Consider the following 13487-nt stretch of genomic DNA (forward strand, 5'->3'; position numbering starts at 1 on the left):
GTGTCTTTGAACGGACCAATCACGGCACGGGATTCGCTCACCTCGTCCCCCCGCACCCCCGTATTTTTGGCAGCATCGGTTTCATGAAAGAATTGGCCTAAGCTCAGTCTAGAGGTTGACTTGTCAGTGGCCATGAGTGACTTTGGCAGCAGAGGTTGTGTTATGTCCTAGACGACACAACATGTGACATAAAACTTGTAATATTCATATGTAAGCACACGTGTTTGCAAGGTACATAACTTTATAATGAGGGTGTCACTGTTTTAAACAACAAATACTTAACTGTTGATTTTAGTTCAAATTCACAGGACAAACAGAGGGTCTACCGCGAAAACCGAATATCGAAAATTGCGGAGATCTCTTTTACCCCAGTGAAGGCACAATGACAGCAAGATGCTTGCAATTTGCGAACTTCGATTTTCGCGGTTATAGCCCAGTTTTATGGAACTATCAGTCAATAAAATATCAACTTCATAACTGATAGATTATGAAAAATTTCCTTTTTCCTTCAAACATTTTGAAAGGTGCCTATTATGTTTGTTGTTGCTAATAACCTATTAAGTAAATAGTAAGTATTTACTTATCTATATATTTGTGTATGCAACTAAATGAATGAACTGTTGTTTATCGAGTATATTATATTACAAAAGATGACTTTGAATCCCTTGATTTATGGAACTAGATATCAGACGGGATGAGCTGAAAGCCCGACCACCAGCGGCTATTAGTATAACTATAGCAATGGTGTCCTTACCTGCCCGTTATGTGCACGGGTCTTTGCTAATAAGATCGCCTACGCGAGTCATACGGGCCCATGAACGTATTCAGCAGTGGAGTTGAAACTGTCGCCGTGGTCGAAACTGACCAGGAGCGTATATCTATATAATATTATGGTATTTGAAGTAGCTCCTTAAATGTTTTAGACTTACAATGGTACTTACGGTATTATTGAAGGCGGCCTCGGCAACGAGCCCCCTCTGGTGACTGACGCGATTTGGTCCACATTGTAGTTTTGCGGCCAACCCGCGTTATCTTCTATTACCGATCTGAAATGTTTAAATATTTGTATTTAAAACACTGCCTCTTAAAGCAAATACAAAGTCATTGATAGCCTATATAATACATCCCATAGTGGGGCACTGCCTATCACATGAGGGAGGGTCCTTAAGTCCTATAGCGTGGGGACTACCAATTTCACGTTCTAATTGAAATTTCCTCAAAGCACCAGCATTTCATTTTGCAGGTTGTAGGTATGCAAGTTTTTTCAAGATTGGTTTCCTTTTCCGAAGAGCAACTGGTAAATACCATCAAATGATACTTTAACCCAGCGGTTCGCTTTTAGCAGCCAAGGGCCACATAGTAGTTAACGAAGTTGACGCGGGCCGCACTTTGTTAATATTTATGACTTTATCAGACATTGTCGTTTGTCAATATTACATACAAAATAGCCAGGCGGGTCGCGGGTTGCCGACCGCTGCTTTAACCCATTTAAAATCTGAGAAACTCATTGGTAGAGAGATTGGAAAACACAAAATCGGTGCATGATGTGACTTTACACAATATGGAGAAATGGTTTACAGAACAAAGGTTAAGTATTTTCTATTTTATATATATTTTTAATTAAAGTTAAAAAAATTAAAGCACTGGCACTGGCCTGATAAGAGTCCTGTGAAAATATTGCTCAATTTGGAAGACCGCCAAAAGCTGTTCAGCCTTCAGATAAACTCCGTACTAGAATAAATTGCACTGAAAATTCTAGCTCAAAATGAGTACCTAAGCTTGACAAAAATACTCAGATACCGGTTAAATTACTTTATCTGAAATCGTACGCTTTATACACTCGTGAGTTAAAACTTTATGACAACATTTAATTAATTCTATTGCCCCCTAAATTTACTTTGTGGTGAAACTGCAGTAAAAAAGTTATTTACGAGAGGGCCGACCCAAGGTTATGAGGACTGTAGGGAATTTACTGGACACCATTCGCACCTGTGAAGTTATTTGCGTCGCTCTCAGCCAAAGGTATAATTAATGACATGAATTTTTTTCTTCACTTAGATTATTTTTGTATGTACCGTTATGCTTTCACTTTCTTTGAGGATTCCAATAGGAGGCTGGTTAGGTGTATAATCGGGACCCCTTTTAAGCATATTAGGCAGATGACTGAAGAGAAAACTGGGAAGTTGGGCTGGGAAAACTGGGGAGTGAAGCGAACTGAGCATCTCAAAACTGAACGGCACGGAGTCACTTTCATCTATTCTACGTGTTTCATGACTTGAACCAACACTTTTCGAAAATGTTGACTTGTCTCAATCATAACCGCTATCTACAATTTTATGTAATTTCATCAATTTTAAAGTAGACACCCTACAGTGTTTGCAGTTTTTTTTTGCAATTAGTGGTAAGTATACTATGTATCCCTTTTTCGCCAGTAAGCGTGTTTTTCTCTTAAAACAAAGTAGAATGGTTAATGGAGCAGTCGCGAAAAGGAAAGGAAAATGAGTGTATTAAAATGTCAAAAAGCGGCCAAGTGCGAGTCGGACTCGCCCATGAAGGGTTCCGTAATTAGGGGATTTATGACGTATTAAAAAAAAACTACTTACTAGATCTCGTTCAAACCAATTTTCGGTGGAAGTTTGCATGGTAATGTAAATCATAATATATTGTTTTTAGTTTTATCATTCTCTTATTTTAGAAGTTACAGGGGGGGGGGGACACATTTTACCACTTTGGAAGTGTTTCTCGCGCAAACTATTCAGTTTAGAAAAAAATGATATTAGAAACCTCAATATCATATATTCTAATTCTTTTATCTCCGATACCCAAAGGTTGTCTGGAAGAGATCGCTCTTAAGCGATAAGACCGCCTGTTGTTACCTCTATTTGTCTTTGTTTATGTTATTGAGAGATACCCCACACGTATGGGTTTCATGAAAAAAAAATTTTTGAGTTTCAGTTCTAAGTATGGGGAACCCCCAAAATTTATTGTTTTTTTTTCTATTTTTGTGTGAAAATCTTAATGCGGTTCACAGAATACATCTACTTACCAAGTTTCAACAGTGTAGTTCTTATAGTTTCGGAAAAAAGTGGGTGTGACGTACACGGACAGACAGACAGACAGACATGACGAATCCATAAGGGTTCCGTTTTTTGCCATTTGGCTACGGAACCCTAAAAAGTAATTAACTTTCAAAGGTGAGGATGTCAATTGAAATTTTAATTCCAAGAGTGCTTTTGTTGCATAAACTTTAAGTTTAAATTGAAATTTTAATTCCAAGAGTGCTTTTGTTGCATAAACTTTAAGTTTAAATTAAATGAAGGCAGACTTTTAGCAACAAATGATGAGAGTTACTCGTCGATATGCCCCTGTTGACTACTAAAGGAAACTTTTAGCGTACTCGTAGCTAATAAGTAGAGTTTTCATAAAGTCAGAACAAGTTGTAAGCCTTTGATCAAAAGTGAAACTTAGATACATATGAATAAGGTATATTTTATAAGCCGATCCCTAGATAGATTTAATGATACTTTAGTTGTTATTAGCTGTAGCATTTTGAGCACTTAAAAAAGTCGTAATAAACCTAAATAAGGTACTGATTTCCATTATTATCTTTTTAAGGAGTAGTACATTAAAATAGGTAAAGAAATATATAAAATACATAATCTATTCTTATCTATCCATATTAGTGTAGTTACATAAAATTTAATCGTAAGCGCTAGTGGTTCAAGGGCGATGTTTTCATTTATACACTCATTATAGTTGTAGTTTTATAAGTTGCTATGCTTTTAAGCAAATGCAAATTGTCCGTACGAAAAAGGTACCTAATGGTTTTGCCATCTAAATAATCTGATTGAACATGGAGAGATAGAGAGAAACAGAAACAACTATGGGCCCGATTCGGATTTTGTAATAGACATCTATTAGATATCATTTAGACATCGCCAAGATACGATAACGATATGTTTAAGATCTAACCTGTCAAATTTGACATTTCCGCAATTCTGGAGATATTCTTGAACGATTTCCACAAGATATTACTTAGAGATTTAATTCACATCTAATAGATATCTAACACGATGTATCGTAAAAATGACATTGGTTGCCCGAATTGAGCTGCAAAAGAGAACTAGTTGAAATCTAAACTATAACGTATCTAGAATTGATCTCGTAAGTGTCGTCTTTTGTTAATATCTTGAAGTTCGAATACGGCAGTAAGTTTTTTAGAAATCGTTGTACGTAATTACTCTAGGCGTGGTAAAATGTTTATTTAGATTTCACCCGAAACTTTCCGGAATGGGTTAATTTATATGTGCCCAGAAAGGACAATTAAGCAACTTCCGATGAGGACAACTTCCAAACTATGCAGATTCCCGCACCGCTAGATAACCATATTTCACGGGTGATGTACAGTTAGATATACTTGTACACAGAAACTGGTTAAGACAAGTGCTATTTAACTCAAGTGTCAAACGGCCATATTCGAACTTTAAGATACGTCAAATACTAGAGATTGGAACGGTATGGAATGGATATGTCAGTGTCAACAAGTGTCAAAAGTGACGTTTCTTCAAACAAACGCGTCACTTTTGACACTTGTTTGACACTGACATATCCAATCCATATCGTTTCAATCTCTAGTATTTGACGTATCTTAAAGTTCGAATATGGCTGAAAGTCTACAATAGAGTTTTTAGCGTTTAGTCGCTAACAGCGCTGGGCGTTTACAGCGCCGACAAGGAATTTTAGCGATACTCTCGCATCTTTATAAGAAGAGATGAGACGGAGGCGGTCTAGCTATGGTAATACTGAAAATAATCTACTCAAGTTAATAGGTATAGCACCAGCACGTGTCAAGAACTAAAAACAACAAACACCTAAACCGCACCATGTAAAGAAGATCTCAAATGACCAATCTTATTTTTAAATAGCCTTTAGGCCAAACAATCATAATGAAGCTTGCATTACGGCAAACTCAATACCAACGTACACTTAAAATTTAATATGACGTAGGTATAACCGGAACTCATATCCACATTTTAATACTTTTACCACATAGAAAAGCGTGCCTTTTATTACGCACGATAAGCGTACGCATGTTTATCTGAATTGGCTGCTAAACTGGCTGTGCAGATATTAAACACGATCGTGCACGCCTTATTCGCTAAAATATAACCTCAGACTACATTGTAGGGCGTGTAGGGTGAGATATATAGTCAGCTGAAGCGTTAAGTTAGGTCGGATGTAGGACGAAGATTCTAGGTCACACCGCGGTCGACCGACCCCACAGCGTGGAATGCGGTGGTCGACACTTTCTAGTTATAAATTAGTTTAGCACTTAGTTTTTATTCGGTTAGCGTGTTGACTCAGAAACTAAATTATAATATAAACACTAGTGATAATTGTAAAACATTTGACACTTTAAAAAGAGCAGTTATAAGTCTAAAGAGCAAAATTAAAATTTCGTATGGACACACATTTCGTATGGAACATCATAAAAGCAGTTTTGTACTACTAGAGGGTACAGTCCATGAAATCGATGCTTATCGTGATGTATTTTAAATATACAATTATAAGAATCAAACGAATATTATTAAGACTTTTTGCTAATCTGGCGAAAAAAACACATTCATCATATACTAAAAATACTTTCAAACTTCGTTGGTAAGCCCATCAGGGAAACTTTAAAAAAACGGCGATAAATGTCTAAAGGTTTTTTCAACAAACGCAAAGGCCTACGAGAAAATTATGCGAGCACCGAGTGCGCGAGTTTGTCAAGTTAACGAACGTTTCTTTATACCCCAGTTACGCAAATTCTCAAGGTGACGCAGAAGCACTTCACAGTTATTTATATTTGCCTGGAAATGAAAGACCAAGGATTGTTTCAGCTCAAAAGATTTTAGGCCGTTTGTTAACTTTCACGGAAATGAGAAGTCAATGTTTTGAGAAATGAATATTATTTCTTCAAAATAATTCTTTCAAAGAGGAATATTATGAGTCCCCGGAAAGTCTTCGGTGGACAAATTAGGTAAATATGTGTCATAATCCATAACTAAGATCTTTACTAAATTTTCTCTACTTAACTTAATCAGATGGAAATTTTGTTTATCGTGAAGGTAGCTTCTGTATACCTAGCGCTGGTGGCCTAGCGGTAATAGCATGCGACTTGCAATCCGGAGGTCGCGGGTTCGAACCCCGGCTCGTACCAATGAGTTTTTCGGAACTTATGTACGAAATATCATTTGATATTTACCAGTCGCTTTTCGGTGAAGGAAAACATCGTGAGGAAACCGGACTAATCCCAACACGGGCCTATAGTTTACCCTCTGGGTTGGAAGGTCAGATGGCAGTCGCTTTCGTAAAACTAGTGCCCACGCCAATTACTGGGATTAGTTGCCAAGCGGACCCCAGGCTCCCATGAGCCGTGGCAAAAATGCCGGGACAACGCGAGGAAGATGATGTGAAGGTAGCTTCTATATGCCCTTTCTATAAAAATAAAATTGAGTTTATGACGGATATCAATGAGTATGTTAGCCTCCGAGTACGCTCGTCCTTTCGATAAGAGAGTATGAATGCTCAAATTTTACACCACTCTATAGTTTTGCTCAAACACTTTCAAGCCTGACTTATGGAACATATTCTGAATTAAACTCACTGTGGCCACTCCATCCGGGTGAAGTCTTCATCCTCAGGCATCCACGTGTACCGTTTGGGGTCAGGTTGGCTGCACACTGATCTTGGGCGGCGGCGAAAGTACGAGCACTCCAGGTCGGCGTCGTGGGCACAAAGCTCCGGTGGTGCGGGGGAGGGTTGGCCGAACCTTCAACAAATATTTGCCACGATATTGGAACTGGAGGTTACTATTATTGGGCGCGTACATAAAACCTTATCGCAACACTAAAGTTTTGATCGGAAATTAAAACGTAACCTACTTTTTTGTAGCATTCTCTTGGCCATTCGGGGTAAGCACTGCAGAAACATTTTTCGACAATTTTTAGAAACAGAAGGACTAAAGTTGCTAGCGACAGGGTACTCATGCAGAGATTTTGAGCTACTTTGGCCTCTTGACATGTAAATTACGACATCTATCACATCTAATTTTTGTGCTTACTTTACATATTCTGCTAACGTGAGGTGGTCCAGTTACAGACAGACAAGCAAAAGGGAGGGTTTTACTATATATATTCTGATTATTCAAAAAGATGCACGGTAGTAATATTAATTTTATCGAGGGCCCAGCACAAATATGTGTAGATCAGTAGCACAGCTTCAATTATTATTTAGAACCATGCCAGAAAAAGCTGCTTTTTCACCATTTGTATTCTTAACAAGCGTACCAAATAATGCGTACGCTATACAGCTGCTACAAGCACCTTTAAGAGTAGAATTACAATTTGTGATAGAAAATTACTGATATAAAACAAATAGAAATTATAGTTTAATTTTTTCTCATCGTTCGAATATTTTGTTCTGCAAAATCTGGTGGTAAAGCAGCGTTTTCTGCATTTAGGTCCTAAGTTCATAGGTTTGGTGACGACACTTCTGGATTCACACTCCATGGCGTGTCTTTATTCTTACCTGGGATACCTCTGTATGGGTGCATAGTCGGTGTTGAGATTCTCATCCGAGGGCACTCGACGACGGACACATACGGATAGAAATGATGCTCTGTAACAAAACATAAACAATATTTTTTTACAAATATAAAAAAATATTGACTTATTAACAGTGATACAATATAACTAGATAGCTACGTATCCCCTATATCGCCCCTAAATTTAGTCAAAGGCGCCTAGCCTTTCAAAGATAGGCCGGGTGGTCTAGTGGTAAGGACGTTAGCCGCGTAAGCTGAAGTAGCGGGTTCGATTCCTGCCTCAGCCACCGGTGGACTTGGTCACTTTTTCTTTACTGTATGATATCTATTTAAGTTTATAGATACCTATTAATTTAACAATCGCACCGTTAGGTTAGTAGTTAGTAGTAGTTGCAGGACAATGTGGATTAATAGTGCATTAGGATAATTGGACATTGCATAATGGAATATCAAGTCCAAGTGGTTCATTATGTAGACGTGGACAATATTAGCCCCATAATTGTTACGTAGGCCATGCTACCTATATATAGCTTCCTAACAAAGATTGAAATTATGAAACTCAAAATCGCGGCAACTATTACTGGTTAGTAATAGGGGGTTCCTTCACTTGTTACAAAACTTATCAAACCTCTGTGATAATTTGTCTCTTTCTAACGCAATAGTAAAAATGAACAACAATTATCAATTATCTAAGCCACGTATGTATGGTTTCATGTTTAGACTTTATAATTTGATTACAAAGTTACACAACTAACCTTGAACATACCGACCATTATAAATTATTAACGTCATGTAAGTACCGTTAAGGGGCTTCACGGTAAAGTGTTTGGGGTCTCAAGAGTTGATGTTACTTAGTTAAAACTTGGGGCCAACGAGTCGGGGAGCGGCATATCTGTGGAAGTGATTTTAGATGGGATATTAAGACATTACACGGTAGAAATTTGAGACATCAATTTCCAATCGAGTTCCGCTGAAGTTGAACTTCAGCTTTTGGTAATATAAATGTTCTTCTATGTCTTGTTTTAGATATTTATAGACATTAGGTATGTCGATATTGTCAATGCATTTTGTGAGTCTATTTGAAGCCGGTAACGTTGTTATTTCTTATTTAGAATTTATACATATTTAGAAATATTTGGATAGGTATCAATATGCTTAATCCCGGATACTTTGAAAAGAAGCTCGGGGTCTAATTGCATATCGTAATTCGTAATCCCAAGACTTAAAAAGCGGCCAAGTGCGAGTCGGACTCGCCCATGAAGGGTTCCGTATTTAGGCGATTTATGACGTATAAAAAAAAAACTACTTACTAGATCTCGTTCAAACCAATTTTCGGTGGAAATTTACATGGTAATGTACATCATATATTTTTTTTAGTTTTATCATTCTCTTATTTTAGAAGTTACGGGGGGGGGGGGGGACACACATTTTACCACTTTGGAAGTGTCTCTCGCGCAAACTATTCAGTTTAGAAAAAAATGATATTAGAAACCTCAATATCATTTTTGAAGACCTATCCATAGATACCCCACACGTATGGGTTTGATGAAAAAAAAATTTTTGAGTTTCTGTTCGAAGTATGGGGAACCCCAAAAATTTATTGTTTTTTTTTCTATTTTTGTGTGAAAATCTTAATGCGGTTCACAGAATACATCTACTTACCAAGTTTCAACAGTATAGTTCTTATAGTTTCGGAGAAAAGTGGCTGTGACATACGGACGGACAGACAGACGGACAGACAGACAGACATGACGAATCTATAAGGGTTCCGTTTTTTGCCATTTGGCTACGGAACCCTAAAAACGAATGCTGCTTGATCTTCAAAACCTAGGACTTATTAGGATAAGTCGGTCGGTCTGTTTTAGTTATTTACGAAGTGCAAATGCTGAATATTAAATTATGCATATTTCTTATATACCCTTAAAATAATGTGATATTTGAACCCACGGCCTCTGGTTTCAGAAACTTTTAAAACAGTAACTGCACACCGCTAAAAATGTTCCGAGAAGATTATTATCATCTTTAAAAATAAATATTTGCTAAATTTTCTTATACAATATTGCTAACATAGATAACGGCCATACTTTCTACACCCTTGTAAATATTTAATCCCTTATCTTTATACTTATCCCAACACATTCAACGTGAGTTATACATACTTCTTAAGGCAATCATTAGGGCACCTTCTTGGTCTCCGGAGTCCTATTGCGTACATGTACAGTTCTCATATATAGCCATTGGGTAGGTCAAAAGGAACTCAAGCAAATGCTCAAATAAAATTCAAGTACCGTCCGTTCACCCCACTTAAGACGTAGTACGATTACAAGGGTGCAAAGTATAATAAAATGCACAATTTGTTACCTTTACCTTTCTAAGAGGTCTCCATTTATTTCGGGAATCTATTTAGTTAAGAACCGGATCCATGGCAAAAGTCGGGAATTGTCTAATTCGGTTCTAATGAAAACAATCGTAAATTACTCCGAGGGCCGACCTCGGAGTTTTATGCGGATCCTTTGTGCTGAATAAGAGAAGCACCGGTACGCTTATACAATTTAGCTTTATATCAGATTAGATTGATATCAGATTTCTGATACCAATTGATCTCGCAGTTGAAAATGTTTGAAACGTTTTTTCCGACAACAACCATTTATTTTAACAACCCTCTAAAGTTTTAAAACAATTACTAGTTCTTCCATTTTCAGTGAAATTCAGATACACTTGCCGCCGATTTACCTTTTTAATTACACATTTGAGAGACACCTAAGCCGTGTGGTGGCCGGCTTTAGAATAGCGCCAACCCTCACATAGGATAAGGGTGTCGTACCAGGCGACTAAGTCCACAAACGAAGCAAGAAGGTATTTCGTTACAGGGGAGATGGTCGTCCTCTTAGCATTGGTTTGCAATCCATCTAGGAGAAGGATACTCCAAAATAAAACCCGGAATGGAGTTTCCGTGAGGCGCGAGTAGGGTCCAACCTGAAATAAGCGGCAGATTCCTGCAGCCGACCTGTCTCCACACATATTGGCTCGCCTTTCCTGTGGGATAAGACAGTGAAGCCGAGAGGGTAATGCAGGTGCTGGGCATCCCTGCGTTTCCTTAATTTCGTCCCGGGCGGTGTAATAGGATATTTCTCCGGTTTTACACCACAAATCGTCTGCATTAGCCGCTAAGGCCAATGATGAAGAGACACCTAGCCACCTCATAATAAATAGGTGAATGGCTATAAAAAATTAAGTAAGTAGGAAGATTTTGTCGAATATAAATAATAAATATAGAAAATGGGGAAACGTTGAAAGATAGGATAGGATACGCAACGATAGTTAAACTTTCAAGCGTCAAAAATTAAAGAGATTAGTTAATCCTTTGTCAAAAGTGTCTTTTTAGCTAGAAATTATCAAACATTGTTCCGTTAAATGACCCAACTATAGTCCAGTACTACAACTATGCTCCACGAGTTCAAGACGTAAGTGTAATACTTATAAATACCAATACCAATGTTCCATTTGTTTTTTATTCCTGAGTTTTTCCTTCCTTTTATTAAAAAAAAGATAACCATAGAACAGTCCCACCTAAACGAAAATATTCGAGTCCAATTTGAACTATAACCTGGAGCTTTTGGATTATAGTCAGGTACGTGGTTTTACGGTTTTTACTTTTTATGGATGGATTCATTAGAAGTTTGGTAATTAAAGTAGACAACGTGCTTTGGGGTATATTGTTACTCCGCTAAATTAGCTAAAACTAACTATGTAGTACCTACTAGTTGAGGGAAGTGGTTAAGTGTTGGCGAAGTTGGCTATAGTTAAACCCGTGTAAGTAACAAACTTCCTACTGGTTCAGAGATGGCTGCGAAATTGTATTCAATGCCATACAATACAGATAGTCTTTATTACACGCCTCAATAAGGCGGCCTTTAGACTTGTAAGTTTTACTTACGTAAGTAGGGACACAGCTATACCACAGAATGAGAGATGAATATCGTTATCTCATTCTAACAAATAGCTTTGTCCCTACTTACGTAAGTAAAACCTACAGGTGTAAAGGCCAAAGACGGCCTCAGAAAGCGGGATAGAAATAGATATAGATATGACAAGATTATTAAAAGCATTATTACCGGCAAGCAATATTCTGGTTTTACTCCTTATAATTCAATTACCTAATCTTACGTAAAGTGCGGCAGTGCCAATTTTTTTCAAAAGTGATTGCATTGCAATAATGATATTCCATCGCGAATGGATTATAAAAAGTAAGTTTTCCGCGCTGGAATCCTCGTACGATTTTGTGCCGGTGGCTATCGAGACGGCAGGGCCTTGGGGGTCAGCGGCTCGCGCTTTCTTTAGGGGTTTGGGGCGTCGTTTGCGCGAGAGGGGCTGCGATCCTCGCTCTAGGTCGTATCTGGTTCAGCAGGTTTCCATTGCAGTTCAGCGGGGGAACGCAGCAGGAATAATGGGGACCTTTGAGCCAGGTACGATCCAGGGTGGTTTATTTTAGATTTTTTAATCTTATTATAATAATAATTGATGTTTTGTGCTGTATTTATTTGTAGTTTTAGTATATAAGTTAGTGTATAGGTATTTATTGTAAATTATTTGTAATGTGACTTGAGATGTATTTTGGTATGAATAAAAGTAAATTATCCGACGAAGACTAAATGTCGACCGACTTTTAAAACTAACTGTATCCACCCCCGTTGTATGCGCTAGTACGAACAATGAATGCAACCTAACATGTGAAATTACTTATTTATGTTAGAATTAATATTTAAATATTTAGACCAGCCTTTAATATTCGACATTGTTCTTTAATATTTTCATTCTCTTTTGTTCTTTTCTGTTTCAAAGTAGTATCATCTTCCGGGTAAAATTAGATCAATATTACTTTAAAGAGCTTATAACATCACCGAAAGCATTCAAAGCTTCCATAAATTCGATCAAAAGTTTTAATCTTTTGTGAAATTAAAATTAAATATTGAACCTATCCAATTAAGTGCTTTTTGTTAGAAAGTATGAATTCTGTGGAAAGTAACGGCTGGTTCATTTAAGAGAATTAGAGTTTTTTTTAATGCTTCAAGTAACTGTAACAATTTTTACCGCCTCGCGCGTTATTTCCTATTCCTCCTTTATTTTTACGACGTCTTTTAAGATACAGATTGCTGTAAGCTGTATCTTGTAAATACGCCATATCTTTCTCCAATCACAGTACCTACCTATGCACAGTATGCAGTATGTGTCTCCTTTTCTTTTTAAACTGACCAAAATTAATGAATCGTTTATGGTAAAATCTCGCCAATGTTTAAAGACTGTAAATACATATTTTACAGAACTTGTGGTTTACTTATTATTATTGGTGCAACCCCTATAGTGGGTGATTACCATACCTAACACCTAACTGAAATACAAACTGTTTCAGATATCAGTACCAATTCAAAGTCCTTCCTATGTCTGCCCATGAAATCGCCGATCAAAACCCTTACTTCCCAATAAACCCCGCCGATAAGCACTCTGTATGGACACATCACAATGAAAGGGCTTACGATAGCGAGACTGTCTGTCATTAAGAGATTCCTCCACCGCAGGATTGTTATGTGCTACAATGGCCTTTCAGAATGGAGGGTCAGCTTAAATCATTAATAACGTGACCTTTCTCTTCATTAGGCTGCCCTAATGTGTCTGAATTATTAAGGATTACGCGGATTATGTACTATCATAGTTGTATTTTTTGATCTCGTGTTAAAAATCTAGGGAGAAAATAGTGTACGAAACTCACAATTCAGTTATTTTTATAACACCCCTTAACCGTGCTTAATGTGCCTATAGATGACAGATGCTTTGGTATTATTACTACCACAAATCTTGGGAGTAGGTGGTCGAGTGAACCCCAGTTATGCTCTTTAGAATA

General features: G+C 37.5%; 1 protein-coding gene across 3 annotated transcripts in view; it reads right to left on the reverse strand.

The window, feature by feature from the left end:
• LOC134654115 (serine-rich adhesin for platelets) overlaps positions 1 to 13487 on the reverse strand; it is a 381264-nt gene that overhangs the window by 30419 nt on the left and 337358 nt on the right. For all 3 annotated transcript variants that reach the window (XM_063509544.1, XM_063509543.1, XM_063509542.1), the window contains exons 5-7: positions 7573 to 7662; positions 6650 to 6814; positions 942 to 1046 (exon numbers count right to left, since the gene is read on the reverse strand). In XM_063509544.1, coding sequence (XP_063365614.1) covers positions 942 to 1046; positions 6650 to 6814; positions 7573 to 7662 — 360 coding nt within the window. The remainder of the gene's footprint in view (positions 1 to 941; positions 1047 to 6649; positions 6815 to 7572; positions 7663 to 13487) is intronic.

Source organism: Cydia amplana, chromosome 14 (assembly GCF_948474715.1).
Source record: "Cydia amplana chromosome 14, ilCydAmpl1.1, whole genome shotgun sequence".
Taxonomy (NCBI): Eukaryota; Metazoa; Arthropoda; class Insecta; order Lepidoptera; family Tortricidae; genus Cydia; species Cydia amplana.